The 23,265-nt window shown below is 36.0% G+C and overlaps 1 protein-coding gene across 1 annotated transcript in view; it reads left to right on the forward strand.

The window, feature by feature from the left end:
- PUDP (pseudouridine 5'-phosphatase) overlaps window positions 1–23,265 on the forward strand; it is a 56,795-nt gene that overhangs the window by 31,757 nt on the left and 1,773 nt on the right. Inside the window, exon 3 of the mRNA XM_036386477.1 lies at window positions 713–942. Within this exon, the coding sequence (XP_036242370.1) occupies window positions 713–942 (230 nt within the window). The remainder of the gene's footprint in view (window positions 1–712; window positions 943–23,265) is intronic.

Genomic DNA, 23,265 nt, shown 5'->3' on the forward strand with positions numbered 1-23,265 from the left:
TGTGTTTTCACTGTTCACTGCATTAACCTTCCTTAGAAGACTGGATCAGATTGAAGTTTCTACCCATTAGGCTTGAGATGTTCATTACTCTGGGTTCACAGCATCAATAGATAAAGCTCTGGTATTAACAACTGTGACTGACAGCTGCTCTCCTCTGCCCAGTGTTACTTGCTTTAGTATCGCAAGAGAGAGAAACTGAGCTCTCTTATGGGCTGGTTTGAGCCAGCTGGATACCTACTTCAGGAATTAAAACTCTGCAATCCAGTGAGAAGAGTATACTTCTTTGGTTGTTTTTTTTTTTTTTTCCAGGAGCATAACTGTATATGAAATAAAATGTTCTCTCAAACTCTTAGAGTTTGTTAGTTAAAACTTACATGATGTGGGGACATTGCTTAATGAGTTTCTAGTGGGTCTCATTATGTAGTGATATTAATCACATTTTTGACAGATTTTGAGAAAAGCATTGTTTGATAACAGAAAAAGTAAGTATATAGCTAACAGAATGTTCCATGATTTTTGAGTGTAGAAGGAACATTTCAGTTATAGCAAGAATCTTCTTTTACACTGACTGTTTGAAATAGGTTTATCACATTCATTAAGACAGCATTGTTGAAGTATTGCTAAATGCTTTGTAATAGGGTGTAAACATTACTACATATACCAACTTATACGCATATTTATAAAAACTAAAATGTGTATATTTGTCTTGCAGGAGTCAGTAAGCTGATCCATCATTTACACAAACATAAGATACCCATAGGTGTTGCCACCAGCTCGAGTGTATCATCATTTGAGCTAAAAACCAGCAGACACAAAGACTTGTTCAGTCTTTTTCATCATATTGTGTTGGGAGAGGATCCTGAGTTGAAGCGTGGCAAGCCGCATCCTGATCCATTTTTGCTTTGTGCAAAGAGATTTGAACCTCCTGCACCACCAGAGAAGGTAAGAGGGGGGCAAGGGGGGGCACAAATAAAACTTAGGAATTTTCTGTTACTTAAATTAATTTACAGGCATAAATTAAATTTAGGAGTTTTCTGTTTGGGCTATATTTGGAAATATTTTTTTAATGTGATAAAGACTTAGATTAATATAAACATTATTAAAATCAGCAACCCCCATTTTCAAAGATGTTTGTGCTGTCCAAGAGAGGGATTTGGAGTTTGTTATGCAGATTGCTCTGATTTGCTACATGGTAGCATGCACTAATAGGAAAGTGTAATGATTTTCTGCTGTATATATAAATCTACAAGCTTAACTTCACTATTCAGAGTTTGGAAACATTCATGGCTGCTTTACCTCTTAAGTGTCAAAACATTAAATATAGTTCTTTGTGATGAGGACATATATTTTTCTGAAGCTGTATCTTTCCACGAGCAGTCTAAATCTCTGAGATCATAGTCCTTGTTTCCGATTTAAAACTATCAGTTTGAGCACTCTTTCTCAAATAGTAGATGTGTTAATTTTTCCTGTCTTATATATAACTTTACAAACTATTCTGAAGTAGAAATCTGTAGGAAGAAAATTTCACATCAACTGAGAGTTAGTTAAAACAATGTCTTCGTTTTTATTTTAAATTAAATTGCCTTTATCCTTAGAATATTTTTATCACTTCTTCTCTGCCGCAAGTTGAACGTAAGTTTTGGAGTTATTTTCATTACTGGAAAAAATATGTTGCATGATAATTTTAAGGAAGAAATTTAGGTAGATTAGACTGTGATTACTGTTCTCTCAGTAAAATTATTGGGAAAAAAAAAGGCTACACAAATACATATGGAATGATTAGGTAAGATTCCTCACCTTTCATACTTCAAGTTCTCACCCAGAGTCTAAATGGTATTTTCATTGCCTGGGAATACAAAGTGAATTAAGTTTGGTGCAGTGTGGTTTACTTTTGAACAGAGTTAACCAAACTGGGTTTGGGTTTTGGTTTGGATTGATTTTTTTTTCTGTTGCAATTTTCTTGATGTGTGAATCTACTTCATTTATAAGCTTGCATTTTCAGAAATGATACACCAAATGTACATAACCAAAGGCATTGAATGTCAGCTGTGTTATTGGCAAATTAAACTATAATTTCATGGAAGGAGCAGGACAGCTTTTCCAAAACTCTTAGTTTTTGTGGTTCTATTTCAGAAAACCCACAAGATGGTAATACTTAAAACGATCAAAAAGTTTGAAAACAAACCAAAAGGAAGCAACAAAACCAGTGAACCAGTGACAGAGTGTAGATACTTGTATTCTTTAGTTATATTAGCATTGAAAAAAAGACATGAAGAAATAGTAGCATCTGTATTACACTAAATATTTTTAAACTTTAAAGGTATGTTAGACATTCAGAGTCACAGATCATTAGTTTTTAATTTTGTTAACTTTTCGTTGAAGAAGGGCATAGATGTTTGAATCCAACTTTTTCCTTTGTAACAAATTTACAGCATCAAATTCCCTTAGTGCAGATTTTTTTTTTGTTCCATCTACAAAAGTCACAAATGTTAAAGTGTGGGAAATTTACAAATGCACAGAATTCCCAAGAGGAAGGAAGTGAAAATAGTGCGTGTGAAACTATCCAAAACATTTGTGACCAGTTGCAGTGTAATAGTGTCATCTGCAGTGTTTTGTCCCAAGCAGTGAACTAATAGAGCTACAGGTTTGGATTTCATGCCAGCAATCATTAACATGCAAGGCTGCAGCCAAGTATCAGGAGGTAAAGCTAATGTCTACATAAGCAAATAATTGGATTTAAGCAAAACAGATTGTTAGAGCATCATAGGCAGTGCTTGGGCATCTATGCTATATATTATTTGAATGTTTTCAATTGGATTGGATTTACTGTGATCCCAGGCTGAGATAAGGTTCTTTGGAGCTTTATGTACTCTTAAACATTGGAGGTTGCTTGATGAGTGCCTGCAGAGAACTTTCACTGGAGATGCTGGCTAGAGCAACCTAGTACATACCAAAACTACCCAGTGAAACCAGCTATCAGGGAGAAAGTGAGAACTTTCAAGTTTGCTTCCAAACTTTGTTGCTGCTGTAAGCAAAAAATACAATGTAGGCATAGAGAAAACCAAACCCAAAATTTAGCTGTAGTGTCATATCACCCAGTGGCAATTGCTGTGCAGGCATACTTCTGCAAGTAGACCAGTATTTAGTTGGTATATAAATGGATATGATATCTGCTATACTGTCATTGAAGGATGTCATAAATATCCATCTTGAAATTTCTTAGATGTTGATCTTTTGATTTGCAGTCTTTGCTTAACTAGGAACTTAAGCATAATGATAAAATGATAGCACAGAAATTTAAAAAAAGATACAGCCTGCAAGTTCAGCCTAGGTCTCCTATCTTGTGCTACATGAAGCATCATATGAACTTCCAATGCTAGTCACAATGCCCAGTCATATAAGTAATCATGGAAGTAAATTAGCCAGATAATCAAAATATGATCTAGAAATTAAATACTAGAAATTTTGTATTTTAATAAAATTTATTTTTAAATATATTCCAAATGCACAGATGCAACTTGTATGAAAACTATATGTGTAGAAATGGTGTGTTCTTGAATATTATAGAACTTTCAGGCCACAATGTTCAAAACTGTGTTCTTTTTCATACATTTTATTTAGATGATTGAAAAACACTTTTCATAGTGTTATTTCTGTTTGGATTCTGGTCAGGGAATACTTTAACAAACTGAACATTAATAAATCCAGGGATCCTAATGGGAGGCACTCTCAAGCGGTGAGAGATCTGGAAGATGTCATTGAAAGACCATTTTCCATAATCTTTGATCTATCATGGCCATTGGGAGAGGTGCTTGAAGGCTGGAGATAGCAAATGTCACTCCTGTGTTGAAGCCAGGCAAAAAGGATGACCCATGGAGCTGCAGGCTTCTCAGCCTCATCCCGATCCCTAGAAAAAGAGAACAACTTATCCTGAAAATCATTTCCAGGCACAGTAAGGATAAGCAAACCATCAGGAGTAGTCAGTATGCCTACACCAAGGGAAATTCATGCTTGACAACCTGATTAACTACTTTGATGAAGTGACTGTCCCGGTGGACATGGTGAGAGCAGTGGCTGTTTTCTGCCTGAGCTACAGTGGTGCCTGTGACACTCTCACCCACATGATGTGGATGGGCAGACAGTGAGGTGGTTTGAAAAGTGGCTCAGTGGCCAGGCCCAGAGGGTTGTGATCAGTGGCACAAGTCTAGCTGGGTGCCAGTGATTAGTGGTGTGCTCTGGGGGTGAATACTGGGTGCAGCCCTGTTTAATAACATCTTTAGTGGTGTGGATGAATTGAGAGAATGCTGAAGAAAGACTGTAATGAAAAAGGAGACAGACTTTTTTCAGCAATGCGCAGTGATGCAACCTGAGGCAATGGACACAGACACACACAGGAGACTGAGCTCAAGGAAACACTTTTTTTTTTTTTTTTTTTTTTTTTTACTGTGAGGATGGCCAAGCACTTGCAAAGGTTGTTCAGGAGGTTGTGAGATACACAAAGTGTGTCTGGACACAGTCTTGTGCAATGGAGGGGTTGGACCATATGAGCTCTGGAGGGCCCTTCCAATCTCACTCATCCTGTGATTCAGTGATTAACTTCACAGATTTGATCTGGGGAGAAAAAAAATAAGGGGAAAAAATAGCTTTTGCTGAACAATATTTTTCTGTTCCTCTATAATATACAGAGCTCACATTATTTAAAATAATGCTTTTGGGATTTGAAATACCAGAATATTAAATTTTGATTTAAACGAGTTATAGTTACCAAGCCATTTTTGTGTATTTTTATACTTTATGCATATATATATTTATATATCAACTATAACTTCTCAATGCTATCTTGAAGAAGTTTTGTTTCATAATAACAAAAATGGCATGCAAATAAATTTATTTTAAGTATGGCTCTGAATCAGAGGGTTTCTGACATCCGCATGCCAGCATTTATACATATTTCCAATATGTTTCTGTCATCAACACCACACAGATTAATTAACATCCTGCTTAAGGGCATTGAAGGCTAAGGCATTTCTTTCCAGTATTTTGGTAGATTTGCTTATAGCTTTTCTGTAAAATAAAGGACCTTAGTAGTAGTTTAAAAGTAAATAAATCCATTTATATTAACTTTTTAAACAGAGGGATAGACTGTAGTAATACAAATGGTCATAACTCTCTTATGAAGAATCAATCTGTTCTATTTAAAAAGTTCAAAGTGATGTAAATCATTGCCTTAATTTAAAACACTATTTCTTTGCAGTTTCTTCCATTTCTAATTAATTAATTGATTCCATAGTTACAAATAATCTCTGTACCAAATCTAGAGAGAGCTCATTAAAATTTTTTCAGACTGATTAAATGGCATTAGGATTTATGAATCTCAGTGGGCATTTTGTCATAGAATGGAGAAGTTCAAAGAGAAATTTTCTGTGACTTTTTTGCTCTAGAAGATATAAGGGAAGAACAGTAGATTCAGAACATTATGACATTCAAATATTTTGTAATTTTATTCTATATTGTACAACTAAAACTGGATAAAGAAGGCTAATTTAGCACTTAATGTGACCATTGTTATTGTGAGCTTTTGTAAAAAAGAATGCTAAAACTGTTTTTTTGTATTATCCGCTTCATTTTTAAACCTTTTCTAGTTTTCTTCCCCCACTCAACTCTTCCATTTTGACTGAACACATGTAATGTATATATTTTACTCACTATGGTTTTCAGATAAGCAGGTATTTAATTAGTGATGTTGCTGTTATTCCTTGTGTATACCTGGAGGTTGAATGTATTAGAAGCACTTTATTTGAAGTACAGAAATTACAGACATGAACAACCATTCTAAGTGGTGCACTGAGCTGTAAATTGGAATCCCTGCTGTTCAAATCAAATGTTTTAGTCACCATAAATCTGTTCCTTTCAATTTTATTGGCTTATACTCTTTCCTGAATGTTTACAATTCACAAATTTTTTATTTTGGAAATAAAGGCATTAAATGTAAAACCACTGACATTTTTCAGCTTAATTCAAATATACATCAATGGGTTTTTTTGCAAACTTGGCTCTAGTTTTTCTTTGCCTAGGCCTAGATTACCGATTTTTTTCTCATCTGAAACAACCTTCTAAATAGGTATGAACCATTCTGATTTACCCAAGCCCTGCTGTCTTATTTCCTTGGACTCACAGTTCTTACCAGCTGTTTTGGCATATTGTTAGATATTGGATTTTTTCCAGTGGATATAACTTGTGATGGTAATGGTCAGAGTATGAAGTTTAAAGTGCTAGGCTGCATTCAGAGAGAGAGATGACAAAGAGTTTGTAGATGATCGGTGTTGTTCTCAGACGGTGTAGTCTGACAGAGGCAGATACAGCACAGGCCAGTGGCTGGTTATTATGAAAAGCCATCAATGTTGCTCCACAGCTCTTTCTGGCTGAAGGTGCATTTTGAGATAGAAAGCAGAATTTAATCTTTTTTTTCAGAAAGTTGGCTCAGGACAGCACTGCCCCACCTCCATGGGACCCTCTCCTTTCATCACGTTTCCTGTAGCAATACTCTGAATATTTGAGACAAAACAGGCTTAGGTCTGGTCCTTTACACTACTATACACAGGCATCTTTTCCCTAAATTCATAATAAGCCACTATTTTATACTTAAAAGATAATTAAAGGAAGGGTACTTTTTGTTTGTTCATTTTCAGTTTTTTTTCAATTGTCATGCTCTCAGTTCCTATGGTTGATTTACTCCTCCCTTTTCTTCTAAAGCATGTGTACTTGTGTGTTCACACGTGCACTCACCCACTCTCCCAACCTACCCCTCCCCATGCTGGCAGTCTTTATTATATATTTGTAGAAGAAAAATGAGATGTTGTATGGCTTGCAAGTAATTTAACTTTTAAGTGTTCCAGACATTGCCCTTGTTACTGCAGTGCATGTTTATTTATGGATGTATTTGTCTTACGGAGATGAAAAAAGTCATTGAAATTCCATGCAAAAAGTAACCTGGTCAAGGTTGCTTTCACTGAAGGTATCTTGATGATTGGAAGGGGAAAGAAGGATTATAATTAGTTCTTAGTCTTTGGGGTACTCTACTTGGGAAGGTGGAGAGGTAGGAATACTTTTTTTTTCTTGCATTTGTCTTGATAATGTATCAAGTAGCTGCTAAGGGACTTGATGAAATGTGATGCAGAATAATAAATTATGCTCTGCAGCCTTCTTTGCTTCTACGTGAGGTGAGTGTGTAAGCACAAAGAGACTAGTGCACCTCCAAATTCAAAAAGAATTACATTCAGATTAGCAGGTCGCTGGAGATGTGTTGCTAATTGTTTTAGGGAACTCATTATGAGTATTATCACATATTAATTATGCATGGCAACTAGGAAAAAAGAGGGGGGAAATCCTTGTTTTATGATAACTTGCTCACTGATTTATCTTTTCTTTCTTTCAAGACCTTGAGCGTTTTCTTAGAGATGCCAAACAGCAATCATTGAATAATTAGATTTTAATTAACAAGAATTTTCACAAAAAATGTTTTTAATGTCTTCTGAGTTATAGCAAGCATGAATAAATCCTCTTTCAATAAGATCTAGTGCACTGATTCTCTCTGTATCTGGAGTTACCTTTGTAATCACCCAGAGCTTGTTGTAACAGTGGCTTTCAACAATTTCAGGACAAAAAACGAAGACTGAAAGAAGGAATTGTGTTGTTGGCTTTATTTTTTGGTTGCTTCTTTGTAAATTAATGTCATGAGGAAATCTCTGGAAACCTATGAAAGACTACAGTCAGCTATGTATTGTTTTAATACACTAAGGGTAGGGAATGATGAGTTTTGGTTGTTTTTTTTGCTCTTAGTTTTTTTAAATTATTTGTTCTTTGTGGAGATGTGGTTGTAGGCAATTTTCAGAGAGCTGGTATTACATGTTAGGGTTCTTCTTATTCTGTTGTGTGATAAAGAATTTGTAAGAGTCTGTCTTTTTGGCATGATTGCAGAAAACCTACATATGGAGCCATCAATTAACACTGGTAAATTATTTATAGTCTAAACAGGGCAAAGCTTTTTGCTCAGACTGATTGCTGCATCACGAAATAAGTGCACTTAGAAGGTGATTACAAAGTGTACTCCATAAAGGAGTACTGGAGATTTTTTTTCATTATTATTGTGATAGGTGTTATGAAGGTAAAAGACCTTGTAGTATACAAAAGAATTGAAGATATGAAGGCTGGTCTGCTAAAAAAGGATGCTTAGCATTTCCATTTCAGCACCTTTTTTTTTAGAATAATAGCATAATTCAAAGCCAAGATGAAAATGGTTCAAGTTTAACTTCAGTAAGACTGGAGTGATTCTGATTTAAAGTAGAATACAATTCCAAGCAATGGTAGAAATTCTGCCCTTCTGTTCCATAAAAAAAAAACCAAACAAACAAAAAAAAACCCAAATTTAAAAAAAAAAAAAAAAAACGAAAAAAAACAAAGAACCTTTTCATTTTTGTCTAAATAATGCTAAATACAGGAATTGCTGTTTATGCTCAGATTTTATATATGTCTGTGAATATAAATGATATCACCCAAGCTCTAAGCTTTCACAGACCTGGTCTCCCAAGTTCTGAGTTTTCTCTGAGCTGTTTACAATGATGTCCAGTATTTAAACAAAATATTAGAAAATGTATATGTCATTCATTTTCTTCCAGCTAATGTGTACTGCCACATTTCTTGACCATTTCATTTAATTTGACACTTGACTGCCCAGTAGGCTACTTTGTCACTCCAAAGTTCTTACAGATGTTATCCCAGATGACCTACAAAACTTTCTGCTATCAGCAGATTTTACTAAATATAGAGGTAAGGATTCTTGTCAAAACTTCCCTGAATAGCACCAGAATTCTTTTAAAATACAACTGCAACTATTTTCTTATATAGTGGCATGGTAATGGAAATGTCTTTTGATGTTAGTAACTCCTTCATAGGTTAGTTGCTTCAAAGCCTCAAGGTTTTGCTGAGTAGCAAAGAGCAGTTGATGAGATTTCATCCATTGCTGAAAATATCCTCTGTTACAGAACATGTTTTCCTCCATTAGGAAATTGTCTTCTTTCTCCTGAACAGACACCTGGTCACAGTGATCTATTCAATTTGTCTCCAGAACAATATTATTGCATCCTGTAGCTCAGTGTGGAGACATTAGAGATTGCCCATTGTCCTGAACTTCAGAGCTATTAAAGACTCAAAATACTACTGATTCAAAAAGTGCCATGAGCACTTTTAGCATAACAGTATGTAATCTATCTTACTGCTTTTCACTTTCAATAATGCAGTTATCCCAAGCAAACGAAACCAGAACCTTTCATTTTAGAAAGAATGATCATGTATCTGAGGTAGAAGGCATTTGCAAGCTTTAGATTACAATGTATCATTTGAAGACTGATATCAGTTGTGATTTTTTAAATTTTCAGCCCAAAAAATTTCATTGAGAGGATTTTGTTTTATTTCAGCAAAAAATGTTTGCAGTTTTTTTAAGATGTTCCTCAGAAGATAATATTTTTTCAGTTGTAGTGATAACTAGTACAATGGTCGTATGATAATTCTGTGAAGAGTTATATTGTGTAGAGTAGGTGTTTGAAGTTTGGAAAGGTGGACTTCCTGTTGTCAGGTGTTCTAGAAGTCAGGAATGATGCTATGACTCTACCATACTATGACCAATACAGCATCTGGGAATATTTCCCTGTTTTCCTGATGTTTGTGTGCTGCTCAGTGTGGTCATTATATTTACATTTAAGTACGCATTAAACTATGGCGGGATAAAAAGCATCATATTCATGTATGCTGGATCACAGGCATGGAGTCTGCTCTGGACAATTTTTGGAGCACTATGAAATAAATGTAAACATCTAAGACTATAAGTACAGATGTAGCTTGTACAAACTAACCACTATAAGCACACAGTTCAATTTATTTAATGAACATTGTGGCTTTTTTAGTGAACAAGATTCCAATTTCTTGTTTTAGATGGCAAGCAAGTCCCTCAATTCTCCTCAGAGTTAACACAGGTCATTCCTAATAAAAATAAGAAGTAAATCAGACAAATCTGCTTTCAGCTGTGTTCTCTGCTGCCCAGGTCCAACAAGTAGCAAAAGTGATTTAAGCAAGACAAATTTTAGTTAATAGCCCAGCAATAAGAAAGGGAGGACGAAGAGCATGTACCAATGATTCCAGAAAGACTGTATTCTTAAATATACTGCTGGAGAAGGATGAAGAATGTAGGCATGAAGATTGTACAAGGCACAGAGGTCAGCATGATATAAGACATACAGCTGGAAGTGGGAGAAAGAGATAAAGAATGCAATTAAGTGAAAGAATAGAAGATGTCTAGGGAGTAGAAGGAAATAAAAGCAAGACATAAGTAATTGTGGGTAAGATAATATAGGGCCTTGAAGGTGAAAATGAAAACTTTAATTTGTAACTGCACTAAGTAATCTATATACCTTCATTATAAATAATAAAGAGTTAAAAGTGTGCAGTAGCCCATTTGTCCTTATGGCTTTCTCAAGCATTTTTTAGGGAGTATAGATGAAGTGTGAGGAAATAGTCTATAAGTTAATGATGTGTATACTGAAATAGTAAAGGCATTTACTTCTTTGAGGCTAAACATTCTGTCTCATGAGGATTGGTAGATGATGTGACAGACCTAACATTACAGCAAAAACTCTTCAAATATTTAAGATGCTACATGTCTAAATTTAAAGCCTCATGAAGATAGTGGAAAGAAGAATCAGCTACAAATTTGCACTTTGGCATTTCTCTCAAAGTAAAGAAGTTTTCTTTAGGAACACTGATGACAGACTTTCATCTTCTAACCTAGTATTGTGTTAACTAGTAATTATAAAGTGTTTGGACAATTTATTACTGTCCCTTTCTCCTTTCAATTGATTTTTTTTCCCCTGTCATCTTAGCAATCTTAGTTGAAGAGCAAGTATGCTTGAAGGATGATTGTTGACTTTGAGTAGGCTGGTGGAAGACTGTTTCAATATCTTCATATTTACAGGTCCTCTTTACAGCTGATATTAGTAAGTTACAGCCTTAATTTTCTTAAAGATGATTAATATTTGTTGCAGTAACTTTCTTGTTTCTCTGATTTTGTTTAAATAATACAGTGCTAATGAATGGTGAATAAAATGTTCTGTTAGTAGAATACTTAGAAAAGGCCTTCAGTGTAGTTTTTCTCAGAAATTTTGAAATGTGTCTATTATTTTCTAGAACAATTCAGTCTCACCAGCTTTCACACCATTTTTAAAAATCTGCCAATTGAGTCCTTAGCTTCTCTGTCTGAGTTGAGTATGTGATCTGGCTTTGTGTAAAGTGATTACTAGTAAGAGCTTCAGGCTCAATGTCAGTCCAAGGATGAAGAAATCCATCACAGAATGCTGTATTTTAATAAAAGGATTTCAGTTACTTGGCAATATAAAGACATAATAATGCATGTGACATGCTGTGGTGTATTGCTTTAGGATCAAACTGAACATTGGAATAATAGCAGCATTGAGAAGAAAGGAAAAATAGGATGTTTGATTTGAGCATCGTTTTTTCTTCTACTGATTTCTATATTTAGCATAGTGTATGGCATGTCAGGCCCTGGTTATAAAGACCTGTAAAAGAAAGTACTTGGATTCCTGGTCTTGCATGTTAGGAATCAAGCAGCATGTGATGCATAAACTTGCACAGAGTTGGATGGATCCTAAGAAGATCCTCTACGAAATGCAGATGTTGGGGTTTGTGTTAAAAGCTTCTTTGCAGACGCACAAAAGAGCCGAGAGAGATGACAGCAGGTGGGGGATCCCAAGTCACACCTTCCCAACAGTTCCCACATCTGTCACAGAAGTCATCATCCATCAGGTGCCCATCTCCTTACGGTCAGGGCAGCACAGAGTCCCAAAGGTAGATAGAAGCTCAGATTAAGAACTCAAAGGGAGGGACAGCCTGTACAGGCCCTCCCAGGACTGTCCCAGAAGTGCTATCAAGGTAAATCAATGCTGGACCACCCTTTCGGACTGAGGAAAGATTCAGCCTAGGGTGTCACACTAAGTATGGGGTGCAGAGGAAGAGAATTTGGGGTTTGATCAGGATTTATTACAGGGAAATAGAGAGATAAGAGGATAAAAAGCATTGGATGTGTAAATAGGTGACGCATTCATTTGTCTGGCCATGCACAGCTCCTTACGAGTGTAGTGTGTCCTGTGTTAGCAAATTCCACTTCTAACTCTTCCTGGCTGAAGGGCCTCTGTGTGTGTGGCCAGCAACCACACCCAGGCAGAAGCCCATGTGTTCATGGTGCCAGCATCTGGAGTGAGCAGGGATCTGGATGCTGGCAACTAGGCAAAATGAGGTGCCAGCCCACAGCGGCCAGGCTGAAGTGCAATCCTGTGAGCACTAGAGAAGAGGCAGCTGAATGACCCTGTGGGTCCTTGGCAGTGCTGAGTATAACTGCATTGATCTGTGTGTCTAGCCTTATGTAAATTTATTTATTTATTTATTTATTTATTTATTTATTTATGTGTTTTGTGGTGCCTGCTGGGAGATATGTACTCAGCCTTGCTACTGTTTGGGCTGGGAGCAGGGAGCTGTGGCTGCCTCCCTTTTATCAGGCAGTTAGAGGAGGCTCTATCCCCAAACAGCAGTAACCCATTCCCTAGCATCACATGTTTCTCTCTATAAAGGGAGATTGGATAACCTGGTCATGTTCCAGGCAAGTATCATGATCCTTCTGTTTCAGTCTCCTAATGAACTGCCTCCTTTCTAAACATCTCTCACAGCCATTTGAGCTGCACTGCATAGCAGAAAATATGCAAAGTATACATGGAACTGTGCCCCTATTCTGTTTGCCCTTCCCCTCCCCATACTATCCAAAGGTGGGGGATGTTTTCTCAGTTGAGGTAGTCACCATAAAAGTCTATTTTAATTTCTAACTTATGCTTTTTATGTATTTGTGAAAATAAGTTTGTAAATACTTCTTTATTTTTCACTTAGAATTTTTCTTATTACTGTGTCTTCCTTCTTGCTTCCAGAGGAAGAAAAGGAATAGATTGTTTAAGCAGAATCTGGATTTTCTGTTTACAGAGCAATAAATGTTCTGAAATGAACTGCAGTTGTGTATGTTGTAAAATTGCTTTTGTTTGATGGGTTAATAAATCTTAGTCAAAGGTCTAAATGACTAGAGATATTAAAAGCTTGTGTTGTCTGACAAAACCAAACAAGCCAACCATCTTTTTGCATTTCTTTATAAATACAGCAAAGGGATCAGTATTATTTAGATTGACCATGGCGCTCATTTTATTTGCAAAGTCTTTATCTATGGGTCTTCCACATTTTTTATGGCTTGGAAGGAGAGATTCTTATTAATTAAGATCAGCCTACCTGAACTGTGTTCCTTTTCTTCAAGGAAGGTAGTCAGGAAGGCAGCCAAAGCAGAGAGAAAACTTTTTTAGTTGATAGGGAAAGTAGAAAAACATGAAGAGAACCTAGACTGGAAGCCTGCAGCACTACCACTGCAAAGCACAAGAACATCTGGTTAGGAAAAACATTTTGAGTGTCGTGAGAACATCTTTGCTGTTCATCAAGGTGTAAGATACTGGGTATCTATGTGAACTAGCTCAAAAGGGTAATTGTCACTTGATTTTGTAAGATTTCCTTCTTATTACTTTTTGTAACAAAGTTAAATATGACCTAGTTGAGCATAGAATAAGTGTTTCTAGACAGAGTAATTGTTTCTTTTCAGCTTTATTCCATCATCTTGATATCCAGGAGAACTACCTGTTAAATTCCTAGTTTTGTTTCGGTGAAGAGGCTGTTCTCTATGGCTTTAAAAGTATTGAAGTGGTTTTTTTTCTGCAGATGCAGGGTCAATGGAGAAAAAAGAATTTTTAGTGTCTTTTCTCACACTGTTTTGCTTTCTAAGACTAGAACTTACAAACATTTGAAGACTATAAAACAGTTATTTTTAGCCACACCCCCAAGATCTGCAGGCCCAGAACATAGATCCCAGAGTCAGTCTTTATTGTGTGGATGAGATTTTCAGTCCTCAATCTTTAGACATATTTGCTATTTGATTTATCAATTTTTTCCATTCAATGATGAATCTTACCTATAAGCTCGCTAGAGACAGCTGGAGTCAATTAGCAAAGACTTGAAATAAAATAGAAATAGAATATAATAGATCACTACAACTTCTTAAAGTAGAAAAAAAATCACCTGCACCATTTTCTGTGTGCTGAATCACAAAGTTTAAGATTCACTTTTGCTTGTTCATCTGACAGGCAGCCTGTCGTATTTTATATTTTTTAATGGTCACAGCATATTTTACCTGGTAGCCAGAACATATAATTCAGTGGACTGTATGGCAGTGATACTTTTTCACCTTGACACACCTGCTGCAGTCTGGTTTCCCTAGGGAATCTTTATATAATGTCTGGATGCTGAAGCTTCCAAGTTCCAAGCTTCCAGTAAAATGCTGCTTGTAGCACTCAGTTGCTTGTCAGTTTATCCAGATTCTTGTCAATAGCTCGGCATCTCTTTCTGAACTGATTGTATTACTGTATTTGAGGTACTTTCTTTCAGGTCATGTGCTGTGATGGTTAGAGCAATGTAAAATCACTCTTTCCAGTATGCCATGGTAATTTAACTAATATATAACACATAATTTGTTTTTGAATAGAAGAAAAGCAGAATGGACTGTGTTTACACAGAGAAAACTCAGATTTTTTTTTTCCAAACGAGTGTGTCTTATAAGCACATTAACTCTCATTAAGGTGCTTCTCTGTAATTTGACTGCAGGCATTTGCAGAGGAGGCAATTTGTCTTTGATTTAACTATGAAGAAATGTGTTTATATCAGTATTAGGGTGACTGAGACACTTCTTAATGGAGTGCTTTATATTCTCATCATAAGTTTTCTAATGGTCACTTAGCATTAAGTTTTGTCTGTATTTTTTGTACATTTTTCATTCAGACCTTTAAATTTACAAGTTCCATTACAGTGCCATCTGTCTCTGCAATGAATCTAGCTGCACCCTTTTGAACAGGAAAGAAAACCCAATTGATTTATTTCCTGTGGTCAGGAAAAAAGGTAATTACACCAATGTCTGGTGGACACTGAGTTGGCCGTCAGCCAGCAATGTGCCATTGCAGCAAAGGTGGCTGATGGGGAGTCTTCCCAGCAGATTGAGGGAATTGATCCTGCCCCTCTACTCAGCACTGGTAAGACCACACCAGGAAAACACTGGGAGCAGTTCTGCACTTCCCAGTACAAGAGACATTGAGCTGCTGGAGGGAGTCCTGCAAAGGGACACCAAGATAATTAAGGGATTTCAGCATATCGCATTTGAGGAAAGGCAAAGTGTGCTTGGAGAATAGAAGGCTCAGGGAAATATTAATGCAAGTAAATACCTGAAGGGAGAATGGAAAGAGCCAGACACTCTCTGACCACTCTTTAGTGGTCAGAGGCAATGGACACAAAGTGAAAGACAGGAGGTTCCCTCTGAACATCAGGAAACACCTTTTCCCTGAAAGGTTGACTGAGCGCTGTTGCAGATTACCCAGAGAGGTGGCCGAGTCTCGTTCCTTGGAGATACTCGAACACTGTCTAGATCTTGTCCTGGGCTGTAGGTGTCCTTGCTTGACCAGGAGGTTGGCCCAATCTTCAGAGGTTGCTTCCAATCTCAGTCATGGAATCACAGAATCACAGAATATTCTGAGTTGGAAGGGATCCACAAGGAGCATGAGTCTACCTCCTAAGTGAATGGCCCATACAGGGATCAAACCCACAACCTTAGCATTATAACACCACACTATAACCAGCCATTCTGGAATCATGCGACTCTGAGCCCAAACAATACTTATGTATCATTTGCACATTTTCTGTGTATATATGTATATTATGTGGGGTCCATTAAAAAGCAATAATTAGTTAATAATTGCATAGCAAAATAATGTGGCAACAAGCTTTAGAGTAACAATTCAAAAAGTTTCAGAGACATGGTCACAGCTTAAATGGGAAATTAGCCACCCTCTTCCCTTTCCTAAAGACTCACTCAAACTATTGAAGGTCAGCAAATGCAGGATACTTCAGATCAGCGGATTCATTAAGTGATTCTTACTTTTATAAAGTTATGATTGTGTTGGATGAGCAAGTAGTTTTCACTTAAGCATATGGCCTGATGAAGTGTTTTGAGGACTTTGCCCATGAGAGGTTGTTTTACAGGCAAATATGTGGTAGTTTTCCTTTTGAATTAGTCTGCCATCTGTCAGCTTTATACCCTGTTGAATCTGAACATTATTTGTGGTTGAAATATACAGAATGGGAGGGGGTTTTAGATAAAAAATTATATTAAGAAAAGCTAATGAGAACCCAGGTACTGATAAACTTGTTTCTTTGAAGAATTGAGTACCCAAAAGAAGTTAGGGCAGATATTGTGTGACAAGCATAGTAACAAGTTGCTAATACCATGGCTAATATTCCCAAAATAATGTTCTGTTAAGCCAGTGTCATGGCTCTGTTAGTTACTGATCTAACATATCTCTTAAACTCAATAAGTCTTATGTCACAGAGAGGGAGACTGTCTGTATGGAGACCATATACACCATGTATTTATCCATATGCATACATACACAGAGTTGAACAAACATGCTTTTCTATTTTTGTTCATTGTTTACTCTTATGCATTCATTTATATGCACACCTTATTCCTTTCATGGAAAATGACCTGTTACTCTTCCTGTAAGCACACCTGAGTCAAAAATAAGAACTGAGAGCCCTTGGTTGAAGTGACTGTTAGCATTCTCTTATCTGGTAGAGCTGGTCTAATAGAAAAATAGGGACAGCTTGATAACTGTGTCTCATCAATGCATTTTAAAATGCATGTGGTATATAAAATAGCTAGATCATATTAGGGGAATTCAAACAGAAGCATATTGAAATATTTTGAGATTAAGACTTAATGACTTTCTACATGTGAATTCATTTTTAAGAGTATATTAATTTTCTTATTTACATAAATATTTGGGCTTGCAGTTTACAATAGAAAGAAATTTTCTAGAGGAGCAGCCTGTTGTAATGGTTGATTCACTTAAAACTGTTTGATATTCACTGACTTTTCTTCTCTGCATTTTTCATAGATCAAAATACCTAGGTAACTATTGCTACCCTAAAATAAACAAAGGAAGCTGATAAAAAACAAGCTAGGGATTAATGTGAAAAACACAACTGTTCTACTGGAATCTAAAAAAAATAATGATGACTTTTTTTTTAAAACTTTCCTCTTAATACATAGTTCTTATTAAAAATTTTGACTTTACCAATAATAATTTTATTGATCTTGTAGAACTTGAGTGCACTTACAGTTTATCCCTCATTCAAGGTTAGGAGAATGGGTCCATTGAATTAATTATTTCTCAGATTTAAGATCTGGTTACTGATGTAATGAGGCTTTTCATTTCAAATGTGATATTTTGCAGATTGCTGTTGCAAAATAAATTATGGATTTATGACTTTCTTTACCATAACCCAATGGCCACAGGTGGGCTACTGTTGAAGGAGCAGGTTCATAAACACTGGCACAGCTGTTTTGTGGGTTTACATGTACAATCAGCTTTAGGCATGCCAGGTATAAGATGGGTTGAAGAGATGAGCCTGTATGATTCAGATCCTGCCCAACAGGAACATTTATATTCCTCTTAACTTTAGGAGTCAATATTTTTTCAAACTTAGTTTTGTACATTCTTCTACACTTTCCTCTGAAAATCTATATTGAGAAGAGAGAATTGCCATTTTTAATGTGGTTTGGGTTTGATTTTTTTTCTGTAGTTGAAATACATAGAAAATACTTATTCAAATTCTGTTAGTGTTTTGTTTGTTTTATTTAAAGGTGGTAGTTTCTGACTTTGTGCTTGGAGCTTTATGCTAATAATCTTAAATATTTTCTACAATAATTTTCAGCTTTGAATTTTGAAAGAAAGGCTCTTTTCTTCCTGATCAGGAAGAGTTAAAGTGTAATGCAGCTATATCTCTCCAAGTCACTCCAGACTGGTGACACTCTTTTGTACAGTTCAGTGAGAAACTTGTACTGAATAGAAAAAAAAGGACCTTTTGCATGATGTTTTTGCACTCCCAATAAAAACCTGTTTAAAGGTGGAACACAAGAAGAAAACCATTAAAAGGTTAATGCCTTTTCTGACCCTTTCTCTCTTTATTGAAGAAGTTAAGAAATGACCTTATGTCCGAAGCTTATGTAGGCTGTTATTAACACTTCCATGAAAGATTATACAATCATTAAATAATGTTTAGATCAAATTCATGTAAGTTTCACTATGCAAGCTGATCTTTCTGTGTGAGAAAATAACACTGGTCAAGGAGGCACTATAGAACAAAAACAAACTATTGCCAAAATAGATTTTAGAAAAATTAGCTTGCTCCACGAGAATCAAGCGCCTTCTGCAGCACCTACTGAGGCAGTTGTAGGCAAGTGATGGGGTCCAGTTACGCAAAACAAGCAGGAAGGGTACCTGCTCTGGCAGCCTGCACCTGTGGGTTTGTCCACATTCCCTGTGGCAAAAAGTTCACTGCTTTTATTCAGGAAATACTCTTGGTGCCTACTTCCAGTTTCAGTTCAAGACTTAGAATCTGGATGCATCAAAACTTCCTCCTTTGGGTGTACCTGGCTTGTATTTGTGATGTGTTTGCTCACAAAATGGGCCCAGCCTCTTGTCCAAGATGCAGAGTGATCATGCAGTAGACAACAGACAGAAGGTGGAACACAAGAAATTCCTCGATTCTTGGAAAACCATTTCCACCATAGGGCAAGTTTCACCATATGATTTCACCATATGGGAACAGGTATCCAGGAGGTATGAGGAATCTGCATACTTGAAAATGCTCAGAAGTCACCTGGCCAAGGACCTGAGCAGCCTACTTTGGCTGGACATGTGTTGAATAGGGTGTTTCCAAATGGCCTTCAGGCACTCACTCAGCGTATTTTGTCCTACCAGTTCTGAGCTCCGCATGCAAGGTGCATTCCTTGAATGTGTTGTGTATTACATGTCAAGGAAGTCAGTGGGTGTGATAAAGATAGTTCTCTGTGGAAGGGAAGGCAGCACGAATTAACTGTTTCATTGTACAGAATTACTTTTTAGGCCATTTTTAGAGATAAGTGACATAAAACTCCAGCATGTTATGCAATATGAGTAGCCTCAGTAGAGAACATCTTGAGTATTTGCCTTGTGTTCTCCATAAAGGAACAATACCCTTCTATGGCTAATCCAAGCTGCAGTTGATTGAGTTAGATTTCTGCTGCTGGGATAATTGGACACTGTTTCAGAAACGCCTGAGAATTTCTTGAGGCCTTTAACACAAGTTACCATACAAAGTTCCCAGTGTGCTGTCCTCTAAACACACAGTGCTCTGTGAAAAGAGTGCTCCAGCCATCTGGAATGATCAGAGTAACCCTGCATGTAAATGTGACCTTCTCCCTGCCTCACAGAGCCTCTGTGTCTGGGCCTGACTGTCACTCACAGAAACACTTTCTTTCATTTGATCAAGTCTTGAAAACAAGCAAGAAATATGAAATTTCTCTTCCTTCTTCTCCATCCAAACTATTTTATTCCTTCTGGCCTTCCTTGAGATAATGTTCCATGAACTGATTTGTGAGAGAGGAACTGCTGCTCTGGTCTGAAATGTAAAGTGGCTTTTATGTGAGAGCTAGAAACCCAGAGTGATCTAATTATGTGCAGATATAACACATTTTTTTCCTTTTTTCCTTTTTGAAATTATGCTAATGATTTTTTTTATTTTGTATGTTTTATGGTAAATAATTTGATTCTTATAATGGTCTGCAACATACTCTTAGTAGTGAGTTAATAAAAATCTGAATTAAAAAGCATATGTGCATGTAATTTCCAAACACTTCTTAATATGAATCATTGACTCATAAAGAATGGTGGCTGTAGTTAGTATTCTGAATATTCTGGTGCTTAATTACGTTGATTTTTAGTTTCCAGTTTATTCATTTGTTATAGCATTTAAAAACATCTTGGCTTACTCCTCATTTTCCTTAATGGAACTAAGTTGTGAGGCTGTAAGCTGCTTTACTTTCTTAACAGCATATTTATTATGATTCTGTTATCCCTGGCTGGTCAAATTGGCACATCCTTAAAATAAAATGAAATGTAATTTATTATTGTATTCACTACTGGAATTTTTCCCAACTATTTCTGGAAGGAGTGCAAGTCCAAATATTAGGAGAGAAACATTAAGTACATTATTTCATTATTGTTTTTTTCTTAATTCATCAGAGAATTAACACCGTAGGACACCAAGACTGCAAATATTGCAGCTGCTTAAAATGGATTAATTCAATAATGTTTAAGTAACTCTGATGGTAAATGGGTCACCCAGAAATATATTTACCTCTTGTTCCCAGGTATCTGGACAGTGTAAACATAAAAAAAAGAAAATATAAGTTGAGCTAAAAAATTGCCCAGCATCTGTGTTATGATGTTAAAATTGTTGTTTCCTCTCTCTTTTTGTGAGTTTCCACCTTCTCCCGTAAATGATAAACAGCCCCTTGTGAGCATCTCAATATTTTGTATAGGATATGGATGGATCTGTGCTGTATTCTGAATTACATTATGGTTCTTAAAAATTTCTGGGTCACTCACATGACTAACACAGTCGGTTAGTACTGGAATTATTTTAAAAATCTAAAAAATTTGAGCAAGAAAATATTACAGAAGTTGTTGAACAAACCACAAACCATGATTGCAGCAGTAATACCTTTCAGACTGTTAAGTTACTTCTTAGATGCTATTTAGTTTTGAATTTTAACCATGTAGAATGGGCTAGTTTTTCACAAAGAAAATAGTAAAAACATTTCTGGCAATGAACAGTCAGCAAGTTATCTGTAGAAATAGAAGGCCAGAGCACCTCTTGGTTTACAGAAATCACCTGTCATTCTGATAGCCATGTGATCTGGCTGTACTTGGTGAGTTTCTTCCTGCAGCCTGTCTTGGGGCTTTTTTTAGAGATAGAATGAAATTTAAATTAGGCCTTAAACATTTATACAAGACATTATTGTGCATATATACATAAATTAATGTATACGGGTACCACATATTTCTACTGTGCAAATTTTCCAAATCACCCATCATGCTTTTGACCAGTTGATTAGATTAGGAAGGAGAAAAACATCAATTAAAAATGAAGAAGTTACAGAGTATGAGATGTAATCCATAAGAAGCCCAAAACACAATATGTCACATTCTTTTACCAAATGTTTCTGTGTCATTTGTGGACAAGTGATGAAAACTTTATTTTCATTCTTTCCTGAAGAAATAGAACAATAGATGGTAGTGTTAAACTTGCAGATGAATTCTGTATGTATAAGTCATGGCATCTTTAGTCTCATCCTTCAGTCTGTTTTAGAGCTGATATAGTAGTGTCATATGTGGTCAAGGATACTTGTTAGATAAGCAATCCCTATGCAAATATATTTTATTCACAGGTCTTCCTAAATCTTAATTTTAAAACTTATTTTAATCTTTTATCCTTACAGCCTTCTTGGTTATCACTAACTGCAGTAACACTTATAGATATCCCTGTTAGTCACATAATTATTCCATACAGGCTTTTGCAGTATATAGGGTAGAGAGGGCCTGTGTACATACCAAGAGCCTAACTAACACTCTTCTCTTATATTCTTGTATTTAATGTAGGAGGATGAGGTAATGAGGTGCTGCAGTAATATTACTTCTTCCTTTGGTTATGTGATTAATTTTTTTTTTCTAGATTCATAGAGTGAAATATAAATTAATATACTTTGCTATACTTTTTTAAGCATTTAGTTCATTCCAAAGTGAGAACTGTCCTATATTAGTATGACCTTTTGAGAGATCTCATAGGAGTAGTATTGATCAATGACACAAGTTTTAGAAATAATGCACAGAAGCAGCCAGAATCTCAGCTGAAGTCTGTATAAATCTCATCTGTCTCTCAGTTGGAATTATGCTGATGTTGCAATACTTATGCAAAATGGAAAAGAACTTGGCTGCTTTCATATCTCTAAATTTAGTGTGTGGGTGGTCCAGGACAGTGAAGAGTTTATAACATCTCTGTGTATTAATAAATCCATTTCATGTGTGAACCTCTGTAAACCTTTTGTCATCCATTAAAAATGTGACTGTGCTGTTGACAATAAGTTTCAGTAAAAAGAAAGACTTATGGAAGACCTTATATATACAAGAAATAAGTACACTTATTTCCTGTAACATGCAAGACTGTAATTATGGGTCATTTGCCTGGTTTCTTTGGTAATTAAGAGTTTTAATTGTGTCTAGTTCCAGGGAATTAGTTAAGCTTTTCGTTATGCATGTTGCCTTCCATAATCATTGGCTCCTCTCATACAGTAAGTATAGTGACATCATGGAAGCCAGTTAGGTCTTTCACGGCAGAGCAGTGAAGTACATTATTTTGTATGAGCTGGATCAGAAAAGGTTTCTGAAAGGCCTTGATAATGCTCTTCTGTGCAACATTTAAGCTTATTCTTCAAAAAGCAAAGCCTTTCAGAGTTTGATTTGTTGTCCTTAGAGTGCTTAAGGTCACGAACTAAGTTATTGTTAAGAAAAAAACCTATAGGCAGAGTCATTGCTATTCTAATAGCAATTGTATGAAGCTTTCCAGGATGAGCTGGTTACATATTTGTAGTTAGTAATAGTTATAATGATCAACTTTTGAAAGTATCACATTGTTCAAACAGGAATGCAGTGACTGTATGAAGGAAATGAGCACAAAAGACATTGGTGTGATTCCTTTGGCAAAAAGGAATCACACCAAAAAATTATTAATTAGGTTTTACTTTATTACATTCAAGGTAGAAAGCACCTTTTACTTTTCACTTCACAAACTCCAAGTTGTTGCTGATATGTTGAAAGGCAAGAATCAATATTTTAAAAAGATAGGAAATCAGGAGAGCATTCTTTCATTTTTCTCCTTCCACAGTCCCATATATACCATAGATAGGTGTATATTGGGCAGACATTTGATACATCTTGCAAAATTTTTTTCTTTGAATGTATTAAAGCTTTTGCAAGTTGCAACTTGGTTTCCTTAGAGCAAAGCCAGAGCAAACACTGTGCATCCTTTATGTTCTGCAGTGAAATAGTTGTGTGTTTCAGAACCTAAAAGGTGCAGTATGATGTTGTATGTTCATAGAATCATAGAATATTCTGAGTTTGAAAGGACTCACAA

Source organism: Molothrus ater, chromosome 2 (assembly GCF_012460135.2).
Source record: "Molothrus ater isolate BHLD 08-10-18 breed brown headed cowbird chromosome 2, BPBGC_Mater_1.1, whole genome shotgun sequence".
Taxonomy (NCBI): domain Eukaryota; kingdom Metazoa; phylum Chordata; class Aves; order Passeriformes; family Icteridae; genus Molothrus; species Molothrus ater.